This window comes from Hyperoodon ampullatus, assembly GCF_949752795.1.
Source record: "Hyperoodon ampullatus genome assembly, chromosome: 4".
Taxonomy (NCBI): Eukaryota; Metazoa; Chordata; class Mammalia; order Artiodactyla; family Ziphiidae; genus Hyperoodon; species Hyperoodon ampullatus.
In genome coordinates, this window is record NC_136917.1 from 1,938,702 (window position 1) to 1,965,501 (window position 26,800).

Genomic DNA, 26,800 nt, shown 5'->3' on the forward strand with positions numbered 1-26,800 from the left:
AACAAATTCAACTTTTTGAGCTTTTCCCCAGTCCTTATTTATTTGTATGTATGTATTTGGCTGCACTGGGTCTTAGTTGCGGCATGCGGGATCTAGTTCTCTGACCAGGGATCGAACCTGGGTCCCCTGCATTGGGAGTGTGGAGTCTTAACCACTGGACCACCAGGGAAGTCCCTCATTTGTATATTTAATCTTTTTGCAAGATTCTAATTTTAGAGCAGACAGATTCTGAAGTAATCTCCTCACTCCAATCACCAGAAGCTTATGGACTACAAGAGTGCCTTGTGAGGTGCAAAGTACTACTGAAATGGCAGACATCGCTGTGCCACTCTTTCTTTAGGATGCTCTCAGTGGCTGTGTAGCAGCTTAGTGGCTGAAATAATGAGAAGTAAGAACGTTTACACATGCATTCTTCTGCTGACAGATGCTTAGACTGCTTCCAGTTTTTGGCTATTAGAAATAATCATGCAATGAATATCTTGTATGTAACTTTCCTCTTGTTTTTGGATTATTTCTTGCAGGGGTATATAATGTGTCAATGCTTACAAACATTTTTATGGCTTATGAAAAATATGAAATGTCAAATTACTTTCCAAAAGCACTGTGCCCATTTACACACCCTCACTACTATCTGAATATGTCAATTTCCTCATGGTATTACTAGCACCGAGTATTTTAATTTTTAATTTTTAAAATTTTAGAGTGTGCTACAAATAGACTGCAGGCTTACAGTAGTGAAAGAAAGGAGGCAATGCAATATACCCAACTGCATGTGACACAACTATTGTCACACAACTGTTAAAAAGTATCAATGGATCTATATATATATGTCTTCTATAGATACAGAAGACAATCCAGGACACACTGTGGAGTAAGAAAAGCAAGTGCTAACTTTGAGGAAGTCCAGGAACACTCTGTGTTTGTTTACTATACAAGCCCTAGCCATGAGAAGGCTTCCAGTGGGGAGACATTTTAGAACATATTTGAATGTGAGTAGAAATGCAAATAATGATCATCATAGAATGGTACTTGACCATTCTCCACCCTACAAAGCCATGTGATTCTGCCAGGCTTGAGTGTCTTCACTAAATAACCTGTTAGGAAGCAGCACTCACCTGAATGTTATAATCTTACTAAAACTTATGGTATTTTGAACACACATGTCTGAAAAGTGGTATATATATATTAAAAAAAGGAGAGCCTCTAAGGACATTAAATGTGATCTTGCCACAAATGACTTAAGTTGTATGGCATGAAAGAGACACTAGACCAAGTGCAGGGGATTCCTCAAATGGGTATACAGATAAAACCAAGTTACACTAGGGAATTTTACCCTATTTTTGTTTATTAAGAATCAATCCTCGTTTGCTTGGTTAATTTTCACTCCCAAGGGAGTCAAAGGACGAAAGTACCAGCTCCCTCCCTCCCTTTGTTCCGCAACTACCTGGGATCTGGTAACCACACTAGGATGGATGTGGATGCAGAGTCACACAGTAAAGCCCCGTGCTCACCTGGCTAGGTGGAACCAGTGATCGGAAGGGCAAATTTCCTGGCTTTGGTTTCATTAGAAATAAGGAGTTCTGCTCGTTGTTCAGATGAGACAGCTGCTGGGGAAGATAAGCCATCAGGGCCGGCTTGCTCTGGCCAGCCCCGGGGCCGCCTTGCCCACAGTCTGCTTTGTAGTGAGAAAGGGGTTTGGTGTTGCCATAGTCCAGCACTGATCCTTGGTTAGCCACGGGATTCTGATTCAAGTTACTTGGTGGCTGGTGACTCAGCAGGTTCACATGGCTGGGCTGGAGGTAGGGGCCTCCTGGCCGAGGGGAGCTCTTGTTCACACTGGGCATCATGAGCAGTTTGGAGCCAGTGAAGTCTTGCTTGTAACCGGGAGGGCTGGCAGGTTTTTCCATGGAGTAAGGGACATTTAAGGGACTGTGGGAGGGGCCTGTCTGCTGCCACGTGGCCATCTGGCCTGGAGCTGGTGCTGCGGCAGCCTGCTGTGGGTTCTGGAGCATCTGCTCACGCTTCTGCTTGGCAGCGATCTGCTGGAGTTGGTGGGCAGAGGACAGCTCTGAGCTCCCGCCTGGGCCCTGGCTAGGCAACACCACACTGGAGAGGGCTCTTTGTGCATTCTGGGCCTGGGCTGATGCCGACATCAGGTTGGGACTGGGACTGTCCACCCCAGGCTGACCAGAGGTGTGGAACAGGGGCTGAGAGCCCCCTAGGCTGGGTGAATCTGTGCTCACAGGGCCAGAGGAAGGCCCCATAAAGGTCTGTCCTGCAGACCCAGCCCTCACTTGTGGAGAGCCTAACTGTTCTTGTTCAAAGGCTGCTGGAGAGAATTCTGTTTTAATATTAATGTCCTGTGCCAAGGGGGTCTGTGTGGCAGAACCAGAAGACTCTGGATCCTTCTTCTCTTCAAAGTCCTCATTAAATAGATCCTTCATGTCTTCATCAGGCACTGACCTGTTCAGCTCCTCGATGAGCTCCTTCCACTCCTGCTCATTAAGGTTGAGGTCAGGCATGAGGTTGCTTTGAGATATGGAGCCTCCGGCCCCTGCGATCATGCAAGGCAGGTCATCCACGGGCTCCTGCTTCAGTTCTTTATTCAGGCTCAGGGGAAATGACTCACTGGGGTTGCTGCCTCCATTCAAGTGGAGGCTCGAGTCTGCCAGACACTTCTTATTGATGGAGTCCAGCCCCAGTGAGTGCTTCCCGCTGGCCTGTAGGGCCTCTGTGCCAGGCTTGTCAGGCTGACCAAGGGGGGAGGCTGGAGGCAGGCCATTAGAAGAGACGGCAACTCCCAGAGGGGCCTCCCGGCGGGTCTTCTTATGCCCAGGAAAGAAGTCTCCATAGCCATTCTGTTGATCACCATTCTGAGGGGATGTGGCACTATCGAGATTCCTCTTCACTGTATCATGGAGATGCTGAAAAACAAGAAAAAGAGTGGCTTATATACACACCACGTATGAGGCCCGTCTGCTTCTAATGGTGACTTAAACCAGGGGCCTGTATCCCTGCAGTGCTCTCCTGCCGATTTTGCTTGCCCAGTTTACAACCCTCACCTCTGGGAACACACCCCCATTCCCCCTCCACGGTTATCTCTGCCTCCTCCTCTCCTGTGGCCTTGCCTGAGTGAAGACTAGCTCAGCTGGGGGAAAGTAGTCCGGCTGCAGTCAATGCGTCAGTCCCTGGACTCTTGCAGCTCTTTTTGCAGGACACAAGCCTGATGCAGCCCAGTCATCTAATCTGAGGGTGTGACTGAGAATGGAGCTAATGAGAAAGAGCCAAAGGATACACATATATTCTTGAGGACATCATTTGCATCCCGGATCTAGGTTATACACGAGACCAGCCATCCCCCTGGGCTTGTCACTTATGGGAACCAATAAATTCCTCCTTGTGTTTAAGCTGGTTTAACTTGGATTTCTGTTGCCTTCAGCTAAAGGAGACTTGGCTACTATCGGCTCTTTTTCAGGCCCTGTTGGGTGCTGATCACGAGCTCCAGGCCTCCATCTTGGTGCACAGGCGTGTTCATGCCCTTCCTCATCTTTCTAGGTGCCCTCGCTCGGCTCCACCCCTTCTCTCCAGCCTAGGCTGCTTCCTCATATGCCTTACAGGCCTCTGCCTTTTGGCTTTTGTCCCACTCTGCTCCCCACCAACCGTGAGCATCTTCTAATCCCCTGCACCCAGTCACCAGCCCTCCCAAACCCTACCACTTCTTAACGAGACCATTAATTTGAACACAGTCAGGTCTGTCTGGCAGTTACTTACTTCCCCATGTTCTCCTCAATTGGATTTGTTCAACTAACCTTATTAAGAGTCTACCGTGTGTCAGGGACAAGTGCTGTGGGGATATCAAGACAAATGAGGTGGTCCCTGCTCTTCATGGGCTTCCAATCTTCTAGGACATGGGACATACATGGACATGGCTACAGAATAAGACAAACACCATATGCAAGCCGTAGAGCAATAAGCACCCTGAGAGTTCAAGGGCAGGAGTTTTATGGAGAGAACATGACAGGGAAGAGAAGAGGTGGTGTCTTGCCGTTATTTCCCAGCCTCGTTTTCAGCTACCAGGACACAACTCCTCCACTAACAGAGGCACCTGCACTCAGCCTCTATACATGTCTGCTCCTTTCCTATGTTTACTTCTGTTACATTTTTGTCCTTTATTCCCCACTCTCAATTCCAACCTCCCCCCCAACCGGCCCTAAGCATCTATACTGTGCTATTTACAACATTCCAATTAACAGCTTTCATTCTTATCTTTAAGCAGATTTCAGAGGAGTCAGAGAGTAGCACAGGACACTCTGTGCTGCTTTCTTCTGCTGCAGAGAAGGGCCACAATGACCCATCACATCCACCCCAGGAGGCTGAGCACAGAAGTACCTGACTCCCTGGGCGGAGGGTGGAGGGAAGGAGGGGGCCAAGGGCACCAGCTCTCAGCAGCAAACTACCTGTAGACACAAATGTGCAATGAGCAAGAAAACAAGGAGGGCAATTTTATCAGTCTCTGAGTTCCAATTTTAATGTTCCATTCCCTCTCCTTCAAGATTTTCTTATTTCTTAACTGTTAAAGCTGACTGCACAGTGTTCTATAAATCCTGGCTAAGTATTTCTTTAAATGCATATCTGGGTACTTAAGTTAGCTCAGAAAAGGTTAGGATGCTCAATAAATGGAACTGTAGGGCAGAAGTATAAGCAAAACATGATCCTAGGACTCAACTCAAGAACACAGCCCCGGGCTTCCCTGGTGGCGCAGTGGTTGAGAGTCCGCCTGCCGATGCAGAGGACATGGGTTCGTGCCCCGGTCCGGGAAGATCTCACATGCCGTGGAGTGGCTGGGCCCGTGAGCCGTGGCCGCTGAGCCTGCGCATCCGGAGCCTGTGCTCCGCAATGGTAGAGGCCACAGCAGTGAGAGGCCCGTATACAGCAAAAAAAAAAAAGAACACAGCCCCTACGTATAGAGGGAACATATCTCAAGATAATAAATTTATGACAAACCCACAGCCAATAATATTCTGTGGTGAAAAGCTGAAAGCCTTCCTGCTAAATTCTGGAATAAGACAAGGATGCTCACTCTCACCTCTTCTATTCAACACAGTACTGGAAGTCCTAGCCACAGAAATCAGACAAGAAAAAGAAATAAAAGGTATTCAAATTGCAAGAGAAAAGGTAAAATTGTCATTATATGCAGATGATATGATACCATACTTAGAAAACCCTAAATACTCCACACAAAAACTACTAGAACTGATAAACGAATTCAGCAAGGTAGCAGGATACAAGATAAACATACAGAAATCAGTTGCATTTCTTTACACCAACAATGAAATATCAGAAAAGGAATGTAAAAAAAAAAATACCTTTTAAAATCGCACTCCCAACAATAAAATACTTAGGAATAAACCTGACCAAGGAGGTGAAAGACTTATACACTGAGAACTATAAAACATTAATAAAGGAAACTGAAGATGATTCAAAGAAATGGAAAGATATCCCATGCTCTTGGATTGGAAGACTTAATATGTTAAAATGGCCGTACTACCCAAAGCAATCGACAGATTTAATGCAATCCCTATCAAATTACCTATGACATTTTTCACAGAACTAGAATAATCTTTTTTAAAACATTTTTTAAAAGATTTATTTATTTATTTATTTATTTTATTTTTGGCTTGAGTTGGGTCTTGGTTGCGGCACGTGGGATCTTCACTGCAGCACATGGGCTCTTCGTTGCAGCACGTGGGCTTCTATCTGTTGTGGCATGTGGGTTTTCTCTTCTCTAGTTGTGGCACGCGGGTTCCAGGGTGTGTGGGCTCTGTAGTTTGCAGCACGCAGGCTCTCTAGTTGAGGCATGTGAGCTCAGTAGTTGTGGCACATGGGCTTAGTTGCCCCGCAGCATGTGGCATCTCAGTTCCCTGACCAGGGATCAAACCTGTGTCCCCCGCATTGTAAGACAGATGCTTTATCACTGGACCACCAGGGAAGTCCCTAGAACAAATCATCTTAAAATTCATATGGAACCATAAAAGACCCAGAATTGTCAAAACAACCCTGAGGAAAAAGAACAAAGCTGGAGGCATAACCCTTCCAGACTTCAGATAATACTACAAAGCTATAGTAATCAAAACAGTATGGTATTGGCACAAAAACAGACATATGGATCAATGGAACAGAGTGTCCAGAAATAAACCTACACACCTACAATCAATTAATCTTCAACAAAGGAGGTAAGAATATACAATGGGAAAAAGACAGCCTCTTCAGCAACTGGTGTTGGGAAAGTTGGACAGCTGCATGTATATCAATGAAGTTAGAACACACCCTCACCATACACAAAAATAAACTCAAAATGGCTTAAAGACTTAAATGTAAGACATGACACCATAAAAATCCTAGAAGAGGTCATAGGCAAAACATTCTCTGACATGAATCATACCAATGTTTTCTTAGGTCAGTCTCCCAAGGTAACAGAAATATAAACCAAACCAAACAAAAAAACCAAATAGGACCTAATGAAACTTACAAGCTTTTGCACAGCAAAGGAGACCATCAACAAAATGAAAAGACAACCTATAGAATGGGAGAAAATATCTGCAAATGATGAGACTGACAAGGGCTTAATTTCCAAAATATACAGACAGCTCATACAACTCGACAACAAAAAATCAAACAACCCAATCAAAAAATGGGCAGAAGACCTAAATAGATATTTCTCCAAAGAAGATATACAGATGGCCAATAGGCATATGAAAAGATGCTCAACATGGTTAATTATCAGACAAATGCAAATCAAAACTACAATGAGGTATCTATCACCTTACACCGGTCAGAATGGCCATCATCAAAAAATCTACAAACAATAAATGCTGGAGGGCTTCCCTGGTGGTGCAGTGGCTGGGAATCCACCTGCCAATGCAGGGGACATGGGTTCGAGCCCTGGTCCGGGAAGATCCCACATGCTGTGGAGCAACTAAGCCTGTGCACAACTACTGAGCCTGCACTCTAGAGCCCGCGAGCCACAACTACTGAACCCACAAGCCACAACTACTGAAGCCCCTGTGCCTAGAGCCCATGCTCCAAAACAAAGAGAGGCCACTGCAATGAGAGGCTCATGCACCGCAACGAAGAGCAGCCCCCACTCTCTGCAACTAGAGAAAGCCCGCGTGCAACAACTTAGACCCAACGCAGCCAAAAATAAAATAAATAAATTTATCAAAAAAAACAACAACACCCTTTAAAAAATAAAATAAGATAAATGTTGGAGAGGGTGTGGAGAAAAGGGAACCCTCCTAATACTGTTGGTGGGGATGTCAGTTAGTGCAGCCACTGTGGAAAACAGTATGGAGGTTCCTCAAGAAACTAAAAATAGAATTACCATATGATCCAGCAATCCCACTCTTGGGTATATACCCAGACAAAACTATAATTCAAAAAGATACATGCACCACTGTGTTCACAGCAGCACTATTCACAACAGCCAAGACCTGTAAACAACCTAAATGTCCACTGACAGATGAATGGATAAAGTAAATGAGGTACATATATACAATGGAATACTACTCAGCCATAGAAAAGAAGGAAATAATGCTATTAGCAGCAACATGGATGCAACTAGAGATTATCATACTAAGTAACGTAAGCCAGAAAGAGAAAGACAAATACAATGATATATCACTTATATGTGGAATCTAAAATACGACACAAATGAACTTACCTATGAAATAAATAGAATCACGGACATAGAGAACAGACTGGTGGTTGCCAGCAGAGAGGGGTTGGAGTGGGAGGTTGGGGTTAGCAGATGTAAGTTTTTATATACATAACGGATAAGCAAGGTCCTACTGTATAGCGCAGAGAACTATATTTACTATCTTATGATAAACCATATGGAAAATATAAAAAAAGGAATGTATATATATGTATAACTGAATCACTTTGCTGTACAGCAGTTAATTAACACAACATTGTAAATCAACTATACCTCAATTAAAAAAAAAATACTGGGACTTCCCCGGTGGTCCAATGGCTAAGACACCACGCTCCCAATGCAGGGGGCCCAGGATGGATCCCTGGTCAGGGAACTAGATCCCACATGCCACAACTAAGAGTTCACGTGCCACAACTAAAGATCCCGCTCGCCGTAACAAAGATCCCGCGTGCTGCAACTAAGACCTGGCACAGCCAAATAAATAAATAAATAAATATTAAAACAAAACAAACCAAAACTAAGAACACAGCCCCTACAACACAAGGACGTGTGATTTACTTTCATGCAGGTTTTTCTGCTTCCTGCTGCCACCTAGGGGTGAGAGGGGGAAAGGAACCATAATCCTAAAATGGACCCTTTATACGATCCTTTGTTTTAAAAGTTTCCTTCTGGGAAGGTAAATTCATACCCATTTAGTCGGCCAGAAGGAAAGAAAAATGAGTTGCTAATTTTCGGGGGGGTTATTCTTTCTATTATTTCTTTTTTTTGGAAAATCATTTGCTCCTCAGTGTCAGGTTTGGGCTCTCTGTAAACCTGGGAGCTCAGTTTTCTATTTTCCTAAGGGGGAAGATGGACACCTAAGAGGTCAACGCACCTGATGAGTCAGCTGATTGTCCCAGATTAGAAACAGAATCCTTCTTTGCCATAACAGTTATAAAAGCTACCACGTCCTCTTTCAATATCCACATGCAAACAGCTGCAGACAAGTTCTAAAGTAACAACTTAATTTTGCAATACCAATTGCTTTTAGCCAAAGGAAACGCCGGGTCATTTTCTCAACTGCACACAAAATTTAACTGGAATGATGTAGGTGGGTTTGGGAAGTGTGGAATACGGTGGCTCTGGCAGATTTTTGAGTCTTGAGCATTTGCCGGAGTGCCTGATATGTGCAGGGCACTGCAGAGGAAGACAAAGATGAGTAAACCATGGAGCCTGATCTCCAGGAATTTATAACAGGTGGGAAAATGGTCTGAACTGATTATAAATTATTTTAAGAACGAACACAGTAAGAGCTATAAAGCATACAAGACTGGCTGTCCTTGTACTTGCCGTCAGTGTGTCTGGTACTTCTGGGTACTCAGCTCGGAGGTTTCTGTTGTAACTACCTAATGGTCTCCCGATGCACGGGGTTTCAGGAGGATTCAGTTCTGGGATAATGTGATCTGGTGCTCACTTCCTCCACAAGGGGGTTTTGTTGAAGAATACTTCATGCCTGATGGCAAACTGGAGGCCTTGCACGCTCACCCAGTCAGTCCTAACTCCTGCCCTAGCCTGTGCCACCCATCATCTTCTACTCCGGGAGAGGGCTCCAGGATATCAACGGTGAGTCAAGCTGGAGTTGCCACACCGTATGGACACCAAATCAGTATACTGTCCCCACCCACCCACCAGACCTCACTTAGTGAGGACAGTCCCTCACCTAGTCTCTACTTCCACCCTCTTCCACCACCCACCAATGAAATTCCAGTGTGCTTTGTGGTAAAACTCCCCCAAATGAGAGTTCTCCCACTCTGAATTAACAAACAGATGTGTCTGTTCAAGACAGGGGTGGCTCTCTTATCAATGTTCCTTATGCACTGACATGTAGATGAAAGTATAGGTTGACAGGGACTTCCCTGGCGGTCCAGTGGTTGGGACTCTGCGCTTCCACTGCAGGGGGCGCAGGTTCAATCCCTGGTCAGGGAACTAAGATCCCGCATGCTGTGTGGAGCGGCCAAAAGAAGAAGGAAAAAAAAAAGTATAGGTTGACAATACAGAGGTTCCTCAAAAAACTAAAAATAGAGTTGTCATATGTTCCAGCAATCCCACTCCTGGGCATATATCCAGACAATACTACAAGTCAAAAAGACAGGGACTTCCCTGGTGGTGCAGTGGTTAAGAATCCGCCTGCCAATGCAGGGGACATGGGTTCGAGCCCTGGTCCAGGAAGATCCCACATGCCGCAGAGCAACTAAGCCCGTGAGCCACAACTACTGAGCTGGCGCTCTAGAGCCCGTGAGCCACAACTACTGAAGCCCGTGTGCCCTAGAGCCCATGCTCTGCAACAAGAGAAGCCACCGCAATAAGAAGCCCATGTACCGCAACAAAGAGTAGCCCCCACTTACTGCAACTAAAGAAAGCCTGTGCACAGCAACGAAGATCCAACACAGCCAAAAATAAATAAAAAATAAATTTCTAAAAAAAAAAAAGAAGGAAATAATGCCATTTGCAGCAACATGGATGCCAATAGAGATTATCATACTAAGTAAAGTAATTCAGAAAGAGAAAGACAAATACCATGTGATATCACTTATATGTGGAGTCTAAAATATGACACAAATGAACCTATCTACAAAACAGAAACAGATTCACAGATTCACAGACATAGAGAACAGACATGCGGTTGCCAAGGTGGGTGGGGGGTCGGGGAGGGGTGGATTGGAAGTTTGGGGTTAGCAGATGCAAACTATTATATATAGAATGGATAAACAACAAGGCCCTACTGTATAGCACAGGGAACTACATTCAATATCCTATGATAAACCATAATGGAAAAGAATTTTTTTTTTTTTTTTTTTTGCCGCAGCGCACGGCATGCAGAACTTCTCCAACCAGGGATCGAACCTGTGCCCCCTGCATTGGAAGTGTGGAGTCTTAACCACTGGACCACCAGGGAAGTCCAAGAAGGATTTTATTAAAAAAATGTAATATATATGTATAACTGAATCACTGTTGTACAGCAGAAATTAACACAACATTGTAAATCAACTATACTTCAAAAAAGAGTATAGGTTGAAACATATAAAATCATTTAACTTTTTAAGGTAATAGTAGTTAAATATTGGTAATTTCAACCTAATACCATGCTCACCTTTCTTTTCCCCATGAGCTCTTCTAGTACCCTGTATATACAGTGAGGACCCTCAGGAACTCCGACTGTTGTTGGAAAAGATCCTCTATTTTCATGCAACATTAAAGGTTTCAATGATTTGAGGAAAAATCAGTGAGGTCCAAAGTAGCAACATTGATAAGGCACTAATTTGAGCCAAATGCTACAAGGACAAGTCATTACTTCCTTAGTGTGCCTCGAGGACCACTCAGCACCTGCACTTACTATTCCCCACTGATTCAGAATCTCACTCAATCTTCAAAGGTACCCTGAAGATGAGTATCACTGTTTCTGTTTTACAGCAGATTAAAGTCAGAGTACATGAGGTTTCCTCAAGTTTGAGCATTCAGAGGCCTTGGGAAGGATCTGCAGCAGATCCCCACAGCCCTGCCCCTCCCCTGGTCAGTCTGAGATCGGGCCCAAATTAATCCCACCTCCACCTGTGAAGCTAAAAGAGTTTGGTAAAAAACAAGCAGCAGGGAGTGAGTCAGAGTTTCAAACTGTAAGGAGTACCTCCCTGAGACCAAGCACAAAGAGCCCTGTTAAGACGTTACCAGAAAAATGGGCTGTGCTGAAAAAAATCTCACACCAAGGCTACACAGATTCTTTGTAAAATATTTAAAGAAAAAAATGTTACAGAACCTTCTATAATTTGCTATTAAAGATTCCCACTCTTAAGACATTATGTCTTAATAGTTTGGTATCATCACTGATTAGAAGCACACTGAGTACTAAGGAGATCTGTAAGCACCACTCTTTGCCACTAAATCTGCCTACAGGATATACTGAAAATGCCAAGTTTTGAGAAATGTATTTTCCAGAAAACTTTATAGTTTCGTGCCTAGACATTTTTATCATCACCTTAAATTTTTTTTTATTTTGAAAGAATTATAGATTCATAGGAAGTTGCAAAGAGTACAGAGGGTCCTGTGTACCCTTCACCCAGTTTCCCCCAACAGTTGTATTTTACCTAATTACAGCAAAATATCAACAAGGAAGAAGATATGGGTAGAATGTGGGTGTACAGTTCTATGTCATTTTAGCAAATGACTATAACCTTTTTAAAATTTTTTTATTTTATATTGAAGCATAGTTGATTAACAACGTTGTGTTAGTTTCAGGTGTACAGCAAAGTGATTCCGTTGTACATATACATGTATCTATTCTTTTTAAAATTCTTTTCCTGTTTAGACTATCACCTTTTTTGATAAGAAAACTTTTAAAAAGCTTTTTTATAAAAAGCTATTTAAGAAAGCAGGACTATGTATTTAACACAATGTAATCTCTTCCTGCAATGGTTATAAAGCAGAAAGTTAAAATTCACACTGTATACTGAGAATCAAAATTGATAAACAGATTGGTTCTCATGCTTGGCAAGCAGTCCACACATTCTCTTTGCTATAGAAAAACCTATTTGGGAAGCCACGTGAGGCTCAGAAGGTTGCATGGTGTACATGAAAACAAAGCAGGCTACTGCTAACTGGCTGTGTGATCTTAGTTAAGATGCAATTCTTCTAGGATCTGCTTTCATGCCCTATACTATTAAGATCCTGGGTAAAATGACCTGAAGTTCCACTCAGCTTTAAAGGTCCACACTGCTGTCCTGTTAATATCAAATCAATGCCCTGTAGAGGGAGATACCCTCACGGGTTCATGCAGCGCTCATTCACCGAGATCCTACTAGGTGAGAGATAATGCCCTATACAGGCTGTGCACAAAATAATGGTGAATTCAGATATTCACTAGGTTTTCACTACATGCCAGGCAGAGCAGTAGGCACTGGGGATAAAAAGATAAACAAGACATGGGACTTCCCTGGCGGTCCAGTGGTTAAGACTCCGTGCTTCCACGGCAGGGGGCACAGGTTCCATCCCTGGTTGGGGAACTAAGATCCCACATGCAGCAAGGTGCAGCCAAAAAATTAAAAAATAAAAATACTTTCACTTAAAAAAAAAAAGGACAAGACATAGTTCCGGCTCCACCCCCAGAATCTGATGGAGAATCAATGAAGGCAGGCCCGAGTGCTACGGGAGGAAAGAGAACAGAACAGTGTGGGGACGGCATTGCTAGACCTTCTGGAGAAGGGGGTGCAGAGAAGTCATCCAGAGGAGGCGGAAGGCACTTCGGCTGAGAGGCAAAGGCAAGGATATACAAATGAGCACTGAATGGCAGTAGATGGAGGGAGGCAAGCAGAAAAAAATGAGTTGTTTAATGGTGATGAAGCGTAAAGGGCACAACAGGGAGTACTGAAAGGGAAAGGCTGGAATGGACTATGACTGTCCCAAATGTGATTTAATGGAAAATGTTTAAAAATACACAAAACTAGAGAGAACAGTATAATGAATCCTAATATGCCCATCACTCAACTTAAACAACCATTAGTATTTGGGCATTTTGTTTCATTTCTACCTCCTTATCTTCCCCCCCGCCCCAAAACTGGATAATTTAAAAAACAAATCCTAGGCATAACATCATTTATAGTAAATACTTTTATATAAATACTTTTATATAAATATATTTATAGTAAATACTTCACTATGTATCTCTAAAAAGTAAGAACTCTTAAATATACATGCATGTATATAACAACACGATGTCATTACCACACCTACAACAGTAATAATTCTTTATCATTACCACCTCAAACCCATTAGGATGGCTACCATCAAAAAGCCAGAAAGTAACAAGCGTAGGCAAGGATACAGAGAAACTGGAACCCTTGTGCACTATTGGTGGGAATGTAAAATGGTGCAGCCACTATGAAAACAGTATGGTGGTTCCTCAAAAAAAAAAAAAAAAAGACTTACTGTATTAGCCAGCAATTTAATTTCTAAAAGAATTCCATTTCCAAAAGAACTGAAACCAAGGATTTGTACATCCATGTTCATAGTAGCATAATCCACAATAGCCAAAAGGTAGAAGCAGCCCAAGGGTCCATCAATGGATGAATGGATAAACAAAATGTGGTATACCCACAGAAGCCTTAAAAAGGAAGGAAACTTGGACACATGCTATAACATGGATGAAACCTGAGGACATTGTTAAGTGAAATAAGCCAGCCACAAAAGGACAAATACTATGATTCTACTCATATGACATACCTGAAGCAAATTCATTAAAGACAGAAAGTAGAATGGTGGTTACCAGAGGTTGGAGAGAGGAGAAAATGGGGAGTTATTGTTTAATGGGTATAGTGTTTTCAGTTTTGCAAGATAAAAGAGTTCTGAAGAGGACGGATGGCGGTGTGGTTGCATACAATGTGAACATACCTCATGCCACTGAACTGTACACTTAAAAATGGTTAAGATGGTAAATTTTTATGTTATATGTATTTTACCACAATTTAAAATTTTAGATTCTTTATTACTATCCTATATCCCATCAGTGCTTACATTTCCCTGTCTCATCATATCTTTTGCCAACAAAACAAATAAAACAAAATTAAGCATAATAAATTATGGAAAATTTCAAACACACACTACAGTAGAAAGAAAGTACAATGACCCCCATGTACCCATTGTCCAGCTGAAACAACACAGCCCATCTTGTCTTACTCACACCCTACCCATGCTCCCTGGGCTAACCTAGGAATCACACCATTTCTCCTTAAATACTTCAGCATGTATTGCTAAAATATAAAAGCTTTTTAAAAGACAATCACCAAAGAACTCTCCAAGCACTTGAAAAGTATGATCTAAAAAATGTTGGGACTTCCCTGGTGGTCCAGTGGTAAAGAATCCGCCTTCCAATGCAGGGGACATGGGTTCGATCTCTGGTCAGAGAACTAAGATCCCACATGTCTTGGGGAAACTAAGCCCCCGCGCTGCAACTACTGAGCTCCCGCGCCTCAACTAGAGCCCCTGTGCTGCCAACTACAGAGCCCACACACTCTGGAACCCGCGTGCCACAACTACAGAGCCCACGCGCCCTGGAGCCTGTGTGCCACAACTAGAGAAGAGGAAAAATAACCCACACACCACAACTAGAGAGAGGCCCACACACCACAACGAACGATCCCGTGTGCCGCAACTAAGACGCAACACAGCCAAAAATAAGTAAGTAAAATAAATAAAAATCTTAAAAAATAATAAAAATAAAAACGTTATTAGGGATAATCAAGCCACTTTACAGATGGGGATATTAAGACTTGGAGAGAGAATGTATGTTGCTGAAGGTTGCACAGCAAAATTAATGGAAGATCTGGACTGCCTGATGTTTCAAAAAAATATGGTCCACACAAGGATGATTCTAGTTAACTGAACCTTAATCACTTGTAAGCAGCATGGTGTTAGATTTTTTTAAAATACACGCTTTCAAATAATATAGACCTCATTTAAAATCCACCTCGGTCACTAACAAGCTATATGATCTTGGGCAATATGCTTTACCTTTTGAAACTCATTTCTTTCATTTATATGCAGGGACTAATAATATCCACTCCACAGACGTGTGAAAAATAAAGTATGTTAGAAAAAAATTATGGTTAAGTACTTACCTTAAAATTTATGGCTAACTACCAAAAAAATAGAAATATGGTTTTTAGCTTTAGAACCAGCAATAGAACAAAAGGGATCACAGAAAACACTATCAATCTATCCAAAAGTAGGAAAGAAAAAAGGAAGAATCAAAGAAAGGAGACAATAAACCAACAAGCACTAAAAGAACAGAAATAATTTCAAATATGTCAGTGATTATATAAATGTAAATGCATTAAATTCTCCAATGAAAAGTCAGAGACAAAAAAAAAAGATAACCATAACACCATTACTGAATGTTTAAAAAAAGAATTGTTGCTACAGTTGGTTTATTCAAATCAGTATCCAACACATTGCATTTGGTTGACATGCTCTTAAGACTTTCAATGTGTAACAGTTCTCTCTCCCTTTCTTCCCTTTGTCATTTATTTGTCCAAGACGCTTAGTCACTTGTCCTGTAAAATTTTCCACTTCCATAGTTGGCTGACTGTGGCCCCATGGTGTCCTTTACAAGTTCTATCCTCTGTATTTTCTATAAACTGGCAGTTAGAAGCTCGATCAGATTCAGACTGGGGGATGGGTGGGGCATAAATACTTATAGGTGATGTGTTGCATGTCATTTTATAGGACCTTAGCAGATGAGGTTAGATTTGTCTTTTTATAAGCTCTCTATAATGACTGTGTAGTGAACGGATTTCAGGGAGGGAGGCTACAAGCCAGAGTAAACAAGTAGGTAATTGCAGAAATAGTTCATGAAAGAGATGAGGATCTGACCATGGGTATGGGAAAAAAGAGATGATTTCAGATTTAGGGTGGAAGAAAAGTCAGCAGATACTGGAAACCGATTTCACATTGAGGGTGAGGGAGAAAGGAGTTTCTATCTAGTTTGCATACATGGGTAAGATACAGAACAAAGGAAAAGCAGGGTTTTTTGGGGGTGGGGGGAGGGTTCGTTCAGTTTTAGCCACGAAGAAATGACTGGACCATCCAGGTAATGTCCATGAGGCAGTGAATAATACTGACTATGAGTTCCATGGAAAGACGGTCATCAGCAACACATGCAGCTAAAACCAAGAGCAGATCCATTCACTCAGAAAGAGTGAGAAGCCAGCCAAGGGGCAGACGAAGAGTCCATACTGAAGACAGAGCACAAGGGAGAGTGATGGGTTAAATACATCCGAAAAGTACATTGGGTCTGGTCACTAAACGATCACCGATGTTGTTGCCCAGAACAGTTCCAGAAGAATGACTGGAGTAAAAACCCTTGACTTGAGACGTGAGTAAGTAGAGAGAATATGGATTGTTCTCTTCCAAGTTTAGTTTAAAAAGGGAGATATAGAGGACTTCCCTGGTGGCGCAGTGGTTGAGAATCCGCCTGCCAATGCAGGAGACACAGGTTCGAACCCTGGTCCGGGAAGATCCCACATGCCGCGGAGCAACTAAGCCCGCGAGCCACAACTACTGAGCCCGCGAGCTGCAACTACTGAACCCAGCGCGCCTAGAGCCCGTGCTCCGCAACAAGAGAAGCCACCACAGTGAGAAGCCCGCGCACCACAACAAAGAGTAGCCCCCACTCACCGCAATTAGAGAAAGGGTTAAAGGAGGGTTATTTTGGAATGATACATGAGCTCACTTAAAGAACAGCAGATAATTCTTATCGATTAGACTAGATCTCTCTGAAATCCTCTGGAATTCTGTTATTCTATGAATGCAATCAGGCACAGGAATATGAATATGAAAAATGTATCATAATAACTACCTAAAGCATAAACACCATGATCTCCCTGTTTATGGGGAAATTCTGACTTAATTAGGGACTGTGTCTATAAAAGCAATGCTATGCCCTTCCGAAGCCAAGCCCTCCTCCACTTGGGTTCTCTACCCCATTGGGCCTCCTCAAGGTTCTTGCTCATTCATATACCACCTTTTTCTCTATTTCCCATTCATCTCCCTCTTTACCAGTTCCCTCCTCCCCTGAGCACTGACACATGCTCAGTACCTCCCATCTTTTAACTTCCATCCTACTCTCCATACCATTTAGCACAGTGTTAAGAGCACAGCTAGGCTGGGTTTGAATCCTGGTTCCGTTGCTTAACTGCTGTGTGCTCACAGAGAAATTGCTAAACATCTACAAAAGCTCTGGCTCCTCATCTAAAAAAAGTAAGGGGTGGCGGTGGTAAGAAGAACCACTTCCAGGGGGTGGGGAGGAGGGGCTGTGAGACGCGTCACTACCACTTATAGAGCAGCTAACATTCTTACTGTTCAGCTAATCCTCTTCCTTCGTTTCAGAGCTTCTTCAAAGAGCAGTCTCTACTTTGTCATACTCACCAAGGTGATCTCCTGGTTCTTAAGTCCAAGGAACTCGTTTCAAACTGTATCTACTTGACCTTTTTCAGGCACTGAGCTCTGACCTTCTCCAAACGCCTTCCTCCCTTAAGGCCCATGCAACCACACTGGACCGGCTCCTGCTTCCAAGGCCACTCTTTGCAGGCTGCTCCTTCTCATGCCTGCTCCTTCAGTTATGACACCTGCAGGGCATTCGTCCCTCTTCACTGCTGTCACCTCACCAGGCAACCCCGTCCACGGCCTGACAACCTGGCACAGGCACGCACTCAAATATTTACTAAGTGAACATTTCCCAAATCATCACCTTTGGGCCCAGCCCTCTGTCCTGTGCTCTAGACAACTGTAAACTGGTAATCTCCACATGGATATCAGATAGGATATCCTCCAAACTCAGCTCTTTGCCTTCCTCCCCAAATCCGTTCCTTCCCCTTTCTCCCTGACTCGGTGCATGGCTCAATCCTTGACTTCTTGGATGATCAGGCATTGGTTTCTGCTGATTCTACCTTTTTAATCGCTCTCCAGTAAGATCCCTCCACACCACCTCCATCTTAGTTCAACTCCTCATTATTATTATTTTTTTAACCTGGATTACTGAAGTAACTTCACGCTGATCTATTCTCACTCTGTTCTAACCCACTCTTTATGATGCTTTCAACGTGGTCTCTAAAAAACACACATATTTGAACCATTTAAAATTCCTTACTTCCCCATCACTTACACATGAAGTTCCAATTCCTTAACCTGGCATGTACAGGCCTGTTTGATCTGATCTCAATAAACTCTGTTCAATCCTCTGCTGTTCCCTTGAAGCCTAGACTTAAATGAACTCCTTTCAGGACTGAGAATATATCTCTGGCCTGGCGACCTCCTACTAATCTTTTAAGATTTAGCTCAAACCTCAACTCCTCTAGAGCATTTTTTCCCTGGCCACTTACCCCAAACCTTGTCAAGTTCCTTATTCCATCCCTTAGTGCTCTAACAAACCTTTGTACTTGTATTCCCTGACGAGTCATACTGTAAATACTAACTGATCTATTTCTCTGCATCTCCCTCCATCCGTGGAGGGCAAGAGCCCTGCCCTTTTCACCCCCAGTACCAAGTCCAATGCTCAGCAAGTTACAAGCACCCAATGAACATTTCTAGAATTAACCCTCCCACCTTCCCCATCACTCCCTTTCACAGTCACTCTACGGTTCTTTAGCCCTGTGGATATTTGTCCTTCAGTTTTGTGGGATCTCTGCCCAATAATGGAGGCAGTACTGGTTCACCTAATCTCCATAACTACCTATGGGGTGGGCTTACAGTGATGGAAAGTGAGTGCTGAACCAGGATTTGAACACAGATCTATTTGATTCAAAGTCATTTCCCAAAGTTCAACTTCTGTGATTCCTTCGAATGTACCTCTTTTTCACCTCAAAACTTAATGTCTTTACTTATCAACTCTCTTCTTTCCCTCTTCTCTGAGAGGGAAACATCTCTCCTTGCAAAGATTACCTCCCTTCAGCTGCACCTTCTTGTTCCCTCTGGACCTGCCTCATCTGAGACTTCTCCCCTTCAAATTCTTCCCCTCCCCACCTCAAAAAATAACTTCAACCTGTTTTGTTCGAGAGCAGTGGTTCTCAAAGTGTAGTCCCAGACCAGTAGCATCAGCATCACCTGGGAACCTATTAGAAATGCAAATTCTCAGGCATCAACTTGGGTTAATGAGACCCACTGAGTGAGAAACTTGGGGTTGGGCCAAGGAAACAGTTTTAAAAAGCCCTCCAGGCAGGGCCTCCCTGGTGGCGCAGTGGTTGAGAGTCCGCCTGCCGATGCAGGGGATACGGGTTCGTGCCCCGGTCTGGGAGGATCCCATATGCCGCGGAGCGGCTGGGCCCGTGAGCCATGGCTGCTGAGCCTGCGCATCCGGAGCCTGTGCTCCGCAACGGGAGAGGCCACAACAGTGAGAGGCCCGCATACCACAAAAAAAAAAAAAAAAAAAAAAAAAAAAAAAAAGCCCTCCAGGCGTAGTGACATCAAAAATAAACAGGTGAAGCTAATTTTAATAATTTATTTAACCCAATATATTCCACTTCAAATGTAATATTAAAAAAAGATTTTGCATTCTTTTTTGGTACTCAGTTTCAAAATCCAGTACGTATTTTACACTTTTGGCACAATTCAATTTGGACTAGACACACTTCAAGCACTTAACAGCCCTCCGTGGCTGGTGACTACAGTACGGGACAACGCAGCTCTAGAAATTAGCTTTGAACCTAAGTTTTCAGGACAGCACTAAGACGGAAGGGAGCACCCCTAAACCTGCTGCCTGCTTCTGGCAGCAGGCTCCTCACTGCACACAAGGCTCCTGGTCACAGCCTGCCCTCCTGTGTCAGGAAAGCTGAACTTCAACATACCAGGACCCTTTGTGCCTCTGCATGGGCAGCTTCCTGGCTGGGAAGCCTCAACCTTGCCCCTTCTCACTTTCTCCCAAACTGCTTCTCATGATCTCATTCAGGGTATTCAACCAAAATCTACTTAGAGCTCATCAAGCCAGCAACTGTCTGGGCCTTGGGGATATAGCAGGGAAGGAAACAGACAAATCCCTTGCTCTCCTGGAGCCTACATTCCTATCAACTTGTGCTCCCAAGGAAATAAAGCACAGAAAGGGAGTTTGTGGGGGCTTATGATTTTTAAAATGTGCTCAGTAAAGGCCTGAGTGTGAGAAGTTTGAGCCAAAATCTGTGAGAGATGAGTAAGAGGTGCCATCTCTGGAAGAGGGTCCAGGCCTAGGGAACAGTGATACAGAGGCCGAGTGGGAGCGTGCCTAGTGGTGGTGGTGATGGGGAGCCTGAAGTGATGGTGCCAGAGGGGATCCAGGGGGAGGAGAGCGAGCGAGAGAAGGCAGGAAGGATAGGAGTACCAGACTGCACAGGGTCTGTGGGCCCTGGTTAAGGGTTGGTTTTATCCTCAGGTGAGATGGAAAACCTGTGGCAGGGTCCAGCAGGGGAACAAGATCATTCTGGCTGCTGGGCAGAGACCAGATCATAGGAAGATTAGGGAAAACAGGAAGACTGATTAGGAGGCAATAATCCAGGTAAAAGAAACAATGGCTTAGACTGAGGTGGTAGTAGCAGAGGTGGTGAGATGTGGCCAATTCTTTTTTTTTTTTTTTGCGGTATGCGGGCCTCTCACCGCCGTGGCCTCTTCCGTTGCGGAGCACAGGCTCCGGACGCACAGGCTCAGCGGCCATGGCTCACGGGCCCAGCCGCTCCGCGGCACGCGGGATCCTCCCAGACCGGGGCACGAACCCGCGTCCCCTGCATCAGCAGGCGGACCCTCAACCACTGCGCCACCAGGGAAGCCCGCCAATTCTGAATGTATGCTGAAGGTGGAACTGTTGAGGTTTGCTGATAGGGTTTTGCCCAAGGGTCTCTGGGAAAAGAGTGTCCCTGGCAGGCTTGTGTGTGGCTAGAGCACAGTGAGTGATGACAGGTGGCAGGAGAGGTCAGGTTCACTGGTGCTATTCTGATGGACTCTCAGGCTGGCAGTGGGGAGAGGCCATGGGTGTGTGGTGATAAGGATGGAGGTGAGCAGGCAGAGAAGTGGACGTGCCAGGAGCACAGGGAGTTGTGTGGGCACCGCCCTGCACTCAACAGTAAAGAGCACCTAGCGCCCACCTTCAAGTCTTCCTCAATTCCCAGAGGCGACTGCAGAGTTTGCCACTGGCTTTTCGTGCCACCCTCTAATGTGGCACATGTAACACAGCACAGTGATGTCCAGTCCAATCCCGCATCTGTCTCTGTCAGCTCCAAAGGCGGTCACTCCCTCATTCACCTCTGTCTTTTCAGCACCAGAACGGGACCTGACTCATTAACACCACTCAGTAAACAGACCCCTAAATTCTGTTCGTTGGGATTGGCTAGTTTGCCAAACCAGCTCATACCTGATTTGATGAAAAGAGGTAGGTAGGAGATCAAAAACAACAAAATAAAAACAAACATTTAAAAAGGAACCTCCTAAACCAGTAAGAGCTACCATTTATTAGGCATATATTCTGTGCTAGGCAGAGCAACTCTGCAAAGCAGGTATTATCACCATTTCACAGGGAAGGGAACTAAGGCTTGGAGAGGGTAAAGAGAGCAAACAGGAAGAAGATCAGTAACTGTAGCTGAGAAGCAGTATCAGAGTGTGTGTGTGGAGTGAACATGGGAGTGATAGCTGCTCACATCTTTTTTAAAAATTAATTAATTAATTAGTTTGTTTTTGGCTGCATTGGGTCTTCATTGCTGTGCGCGGGCTTTCTCTAGTTGCGGCAAGCGGGGGCTACTCTTCGTTGTGGTGCGCAGGCTTCTCATTGTGGTGGCTTCTCGTTGCAGAGCATGGGCTCTAGGTGTGCGGTCTTCAGTAGTTGTGGCAGGTGGGCTCAGTAGTTGTGGCTCGCTGGCTGTAGAGCGCAGGCTCAGTAGCTGTAGTGCACGGGCTTAGTTGTTCCACGGCATGTGGGATCTTCCCGGAGCAGGGCTCAAACCCGTGTCCCCTGCATTGGCAGGCGGATTCTTTTTTTAAATTAAATTAAATTAAATTATTTGTTTGTTTTCTTGTTTGTTTATTTTTGGCTGTGTTGGGTCTTCGTTTCTGTGCGTGGGCTTTCTCTAGTTGCGGCGAGTGGGGGCCACTCTTCATTGCGGTGTGCGGGCCTCTCACTGTCGCGGCCTCTCTTGTTGCTGAGCACAAGCTCCAGACGCGCAGGCTCAGAAGTTGTGGTTCATGGGCCTAGCTGCTCCGCGGCATGTGGGATCTTCCCAGACCAGGGCTCGAACCCGTGTCCCCTGCATTGGCAGGCGGACTCTCAACCACTGCGCCACCAGGGAAGCCTGCCTGCTCACGTCTTAATAATCCTTGAAGGCACAATACAGAACACTAGGGAACATGAGCTGCAAACATCCACCTGCAGCTTCATAACTCCCAGACATGGCTCACTGACTACCATACTAGAGGCTGGTACCATACAGTACACAGAACGCACAAATTCTTAACTCTCCACATAATGACTTAAACAGACGGCACACGTGTGCTCAAGCTGTACAACAGAATCCAACTAATGACACAGATTGTAGACTTTCTAATAAAAATGTTTAGGACAAAAGTGTAAAAAGGTTATATTCTTTTCGCTTATTTCTTTGGTTTTCCATGCATTTGTCAACCCCTGAGTCTATGCCAGTGTTCTAGATGTCTCTCGAGATGTGCATTCACATAAGACATTGTCTCTTCATCTTCTGGCGGAGTCTGTCCAGGAGTCCTCTGACAAGCTCTTGTGTGGACTGGCTACTGTCATCCTAAGGTCCCTCTTATCTCATATCTTCTTCCTTCTTGGTTCATTCCTTTGTTTTACGAAACACACTCTCCCATAGTTTCCTAAGAAAAAGCATGTGGATTAATTTTGCACATGTCTGAAAATGTCTTCCTTCTACACATGCCCTTGACTCGTATCTTGTCTGGATAGGTAAGTCTAGTATGGAGATCATTCTTCAGAATTTGGAAGGAACTGCACCACTGTCTTTTAGCTCCCTGTGTTGCTGTTGAGAAATTCTAAGTCATTCAATTTCTTAACATTTGTTCATCAACCTGACTGGGCCATGGGGTGCCCAGATATTTGGTCAAACATTATTGTGGGTGTGGCTATGAAGGTGCTTCTGGATGAAATTAATACTTGCATCAGTAGACCGAGTAAAGCAGATTGCCCTCCTGATTTGGATGGATCCAATCAAGTGGGATCCTGAACAGAATAAAAAGGCTAAGCAAGAAGGAACTCCTCCTGCCTGACTGCCTTGAGTTGAGACATCGTTTTTTTTTCCTGCCTGTGAACTCAAACTGGAACACTGGCTCTTGATGGGGTCTGGAGCATGCCAACATTCTGACTATGGAACTATAGCATTGGTTCTCCTGGGTCTCCAGCTTGCCAACTGCAGATCTTGGGACTTGTCAGCCTCTGTCACTGTGTGAGCCAATTCATTACAATAAAACCAATCAATGCTCCCCTCCCCTCCATATATATATGTCTCCTAATGGTTCTGTTTCTCTGGAGAACACGACTAATATAATAAAGTATGCAAGGCTTTTATGATTTGACATGTTTACATCTCCAGGATTTTTGCTCAATATACCCTTCTCATATTTTTCCTTTGCAATTAAAACCTTTTTGTTGTGAAAGGTATCACACATACACGCATACATCAAGAGTAACAATAAAATGAACACTGTGCATCAACTGCTCAAATTAAGAAACAACAGTACCAGCACTTTAGAACGTTGGCACTCAAAGTATGGTCCCAGGACACAACTAGCATCACCTGGAAGGTTTAAAAACTGCTGAATCTCAGCCTCCCCCTGCTCTGGCTCAGAATCTGCATTTTAACAGGGTCTCCAAGTGATTCACACGCACATTAAGTCTGAGAAGCTCTCCTTAGAAGCCCCTGTATCCCTTCTCTTCAACCCCTGACACAGATATCTAATATCTTGATTTTGTGTTAATTGCTTTTAATTATAGTTCTACCACCCGCATTTAATCTATCCCCAAACAACATACCATCTAGTCTTAAAAAGGGAGGGCAAGCAAACACCAGCCATGCAAGGAGCAGGCAGCACTGATCTCACTGGACAGAGGCTCCAGAAGGAGGTAAGCAGAGCAGTCTTGGGTTATGGTCTGACTTCTACTTCTATGGAAGTTGACAAGGTCCCCTCTGAGGAAGTTGCAAGCGAGGTCATGAGTGAGTCTTGGGAAACACAGGTTTCTCCACAGTTGGGCGCATGGCAACACATGCAGCATGTAGACCAGGCGCTGGACATGCAGCAGAAGTCTGGTCAGTGAGAGTGGTCTGCTCTGTACTTCTGCTTCTGAGCCCAACGTGGCCTACCTCCCACTCTCAGGGAAAAGCTGAAAACTTCCATGAGTGTCCTTGGCAAAGCATGAAAGGAGAGACATGATCAATACAAGCCATCCTGGTATCACTTATCATCCTCCTCCAAGTGAACCCTTGTCATTTTTTTTTGTTGGGTCTCCTGTTTTCTGTATCTAATGTCTTACTCTTTCTTGATTTATTCTTTCAATATTGATGGAGTATTTCTTGCAGTAGCTTCTTAAAAAGGGTGACAGTTAAAAAATTTTAAATCCTTAATTTCTGAAAATGACTTTATTCTATACTCATTCTTGTTGTATACTTTGCCTAGGTATAGAATTCTAGGTTGGTAATCATTTTACTTCAGAATTTCAGCATTGTACTGTTGTCTTCTTGATTCCTATGGTGCTGCCAAGAAGTCCAAAGATACTCTGATTCTTGATATATGACCTAGTACCCTACCCTCCCCATGATGGAAGTTTGTATCTCTTCTTTAAACTGAATGTTCAGAATTTATAACTGGAGTGGGTCTATTTTCTTCCCCGGTGCTGGGCACAGTGTGCCCTTTTAATCTGGCAACTCATACCCTTAAATTCTCAAATTATTATTACTTTTAAAATATTTTATTTATTTATTTATTTTCCTTATTTTTTTGGCTGCGTCATGTCTTAGTTGCGGCACACGAGATCTTCGTTGAGGCACGTGGGATCTTTTGTTACGGTGCGCAGGTTCTTCATTGCAGCGCTCGGCCTTCTCTCTAGTTGCGGCGCTCAGGTTACTTTCTAGCTGTGGTGTGCAGGTTTTCTCACTCTAGTTGTGACATGCAGGCTCGTGGGCGCATGGACTCTGTAGTTGTGGTGTGCAGGCTCCAGAGCACGTGGGCTCTGTAGTTTGCAGCATTCAGGCTCTCTCGCTGAGGCACGCAAGCTCAATATTGTGGCATGCGGGCTTAGTTGCCCCACAGCATATGGGACCTTAGTTCCCCGACCAGGGATGGAACCCACGTCCCCTGCATTGGAAGGTGGATTCTTTACCACTGGACAACCAGGGAAGTCCCTCAAATGATTTTTTCAATCATTTCTTTCTTCTAGTAACTTCTATTTTTCAGATGTTCAACCTCCTACACTGGTCCTCTAATTTTCTTCTCTATTTTCGGCTTTGTCTTTTTTTTCTTTACTTTTTGGGAAAATTACTCATATTTCATATGTATAGTTCACACATATATTTCATATTTTTATAATATTTCCAAGATTTTGTTTTCTGAATTAAAAAATTGTTTCATAAATACAATATATACTCTTATCCCTCTCATTAATGTCTCATTGGCCAAAGCAAGTCATATATCCAAGCTCCAAATCAAGGAATGGGGATGTATACTCTGCCTGCTCTGAAACTATGGCAAGGGTGTAGGTGTATAATATGACCCAAAGAGTGAAGAATTGAGACCAAACATTTAACCTACCTCCACACAACTAAGGGATATGACTATTCCCATGAATAACAGTGACTCATTTTAGCAGTGATAAGGGATGAAAGTCAGGGGAGAGGTGGAAAAGGGAGGGCATCAGTAGGCAAGAAGATATATAGTTAAAAAGTGCCCCAAGTACAGTAGTTCCCCCTTAACCATGGGGTTGCACCCCCAGTGGACGCCTGAAACCGGGGACAGTACTGAAATCTATACATTTCACTTAAAGGGAGCACTTTACACTTTCTCTTTGGCATCTCTGAATTTCCGGCATCACCACTCTTGTGTTTTGGGGCCATTATTAAGTAAAATGAGGGTTAGATGCACTTAAATACCGTGACTATCAATCTGATAACCCAGATGGCTACTAAGTGACTAAAGGGTGTATAGGGTATACAGCGTAAATATGCTAGACAAAGGGATGATTCATGTCCCCAGGGGGATAGAGCACAAGATTTCATCACACTACTCAGAATGGCACCTCAGTTAAAACTTATGAATTATTTCTAAAATCTTCCACTTAATATTTTCGGACAATGGTTGACCTCAGGTAACTGGAACAGTGGAAAGCAAAACTGCAGGTAAGTGGGGACCGCTCTAATTCTGATATACATGACACTCTGCCACAGAGTATCTTTTTTAAAATAAATTTATTTATTTATTTGTTTGTTTTTTGGCTGTGTTGGGTCTTCATTGCTGTGCACGGGCTTTCTCTAGTTGTGGCCAGTGGGGGCTACTCTTTGTTGTGGTGCACAGGCTTCTCATTGTGGTGGC

General features: G+C 43.9%; 1 protein-coding gene across 1 annotated transcript in view; it reads right to left on the minus strand.

Moving 5' to 3' along the window:
* MAML1 (mastermind like transcriptional coactivator 1) overlaps positions 1–26,800 on the minus strand; it is a gene marked incomplete at both ends in the record, with an annotated part of 43,677 nt that overhangs the window by 5,421 nt on the left and 11,456 nt on the right. Inside the window, one exon of the mRNA XM_079702822.1 lies at positions 1,512–2,924. Within this exon, the coding sequence (XP_079558948.1) occupies positions 1,512–2,924 (1,413 nt within the window). The remainder of the gene's footprint in view (positions 1–1,511; positions 2,925–26,800) is intronic.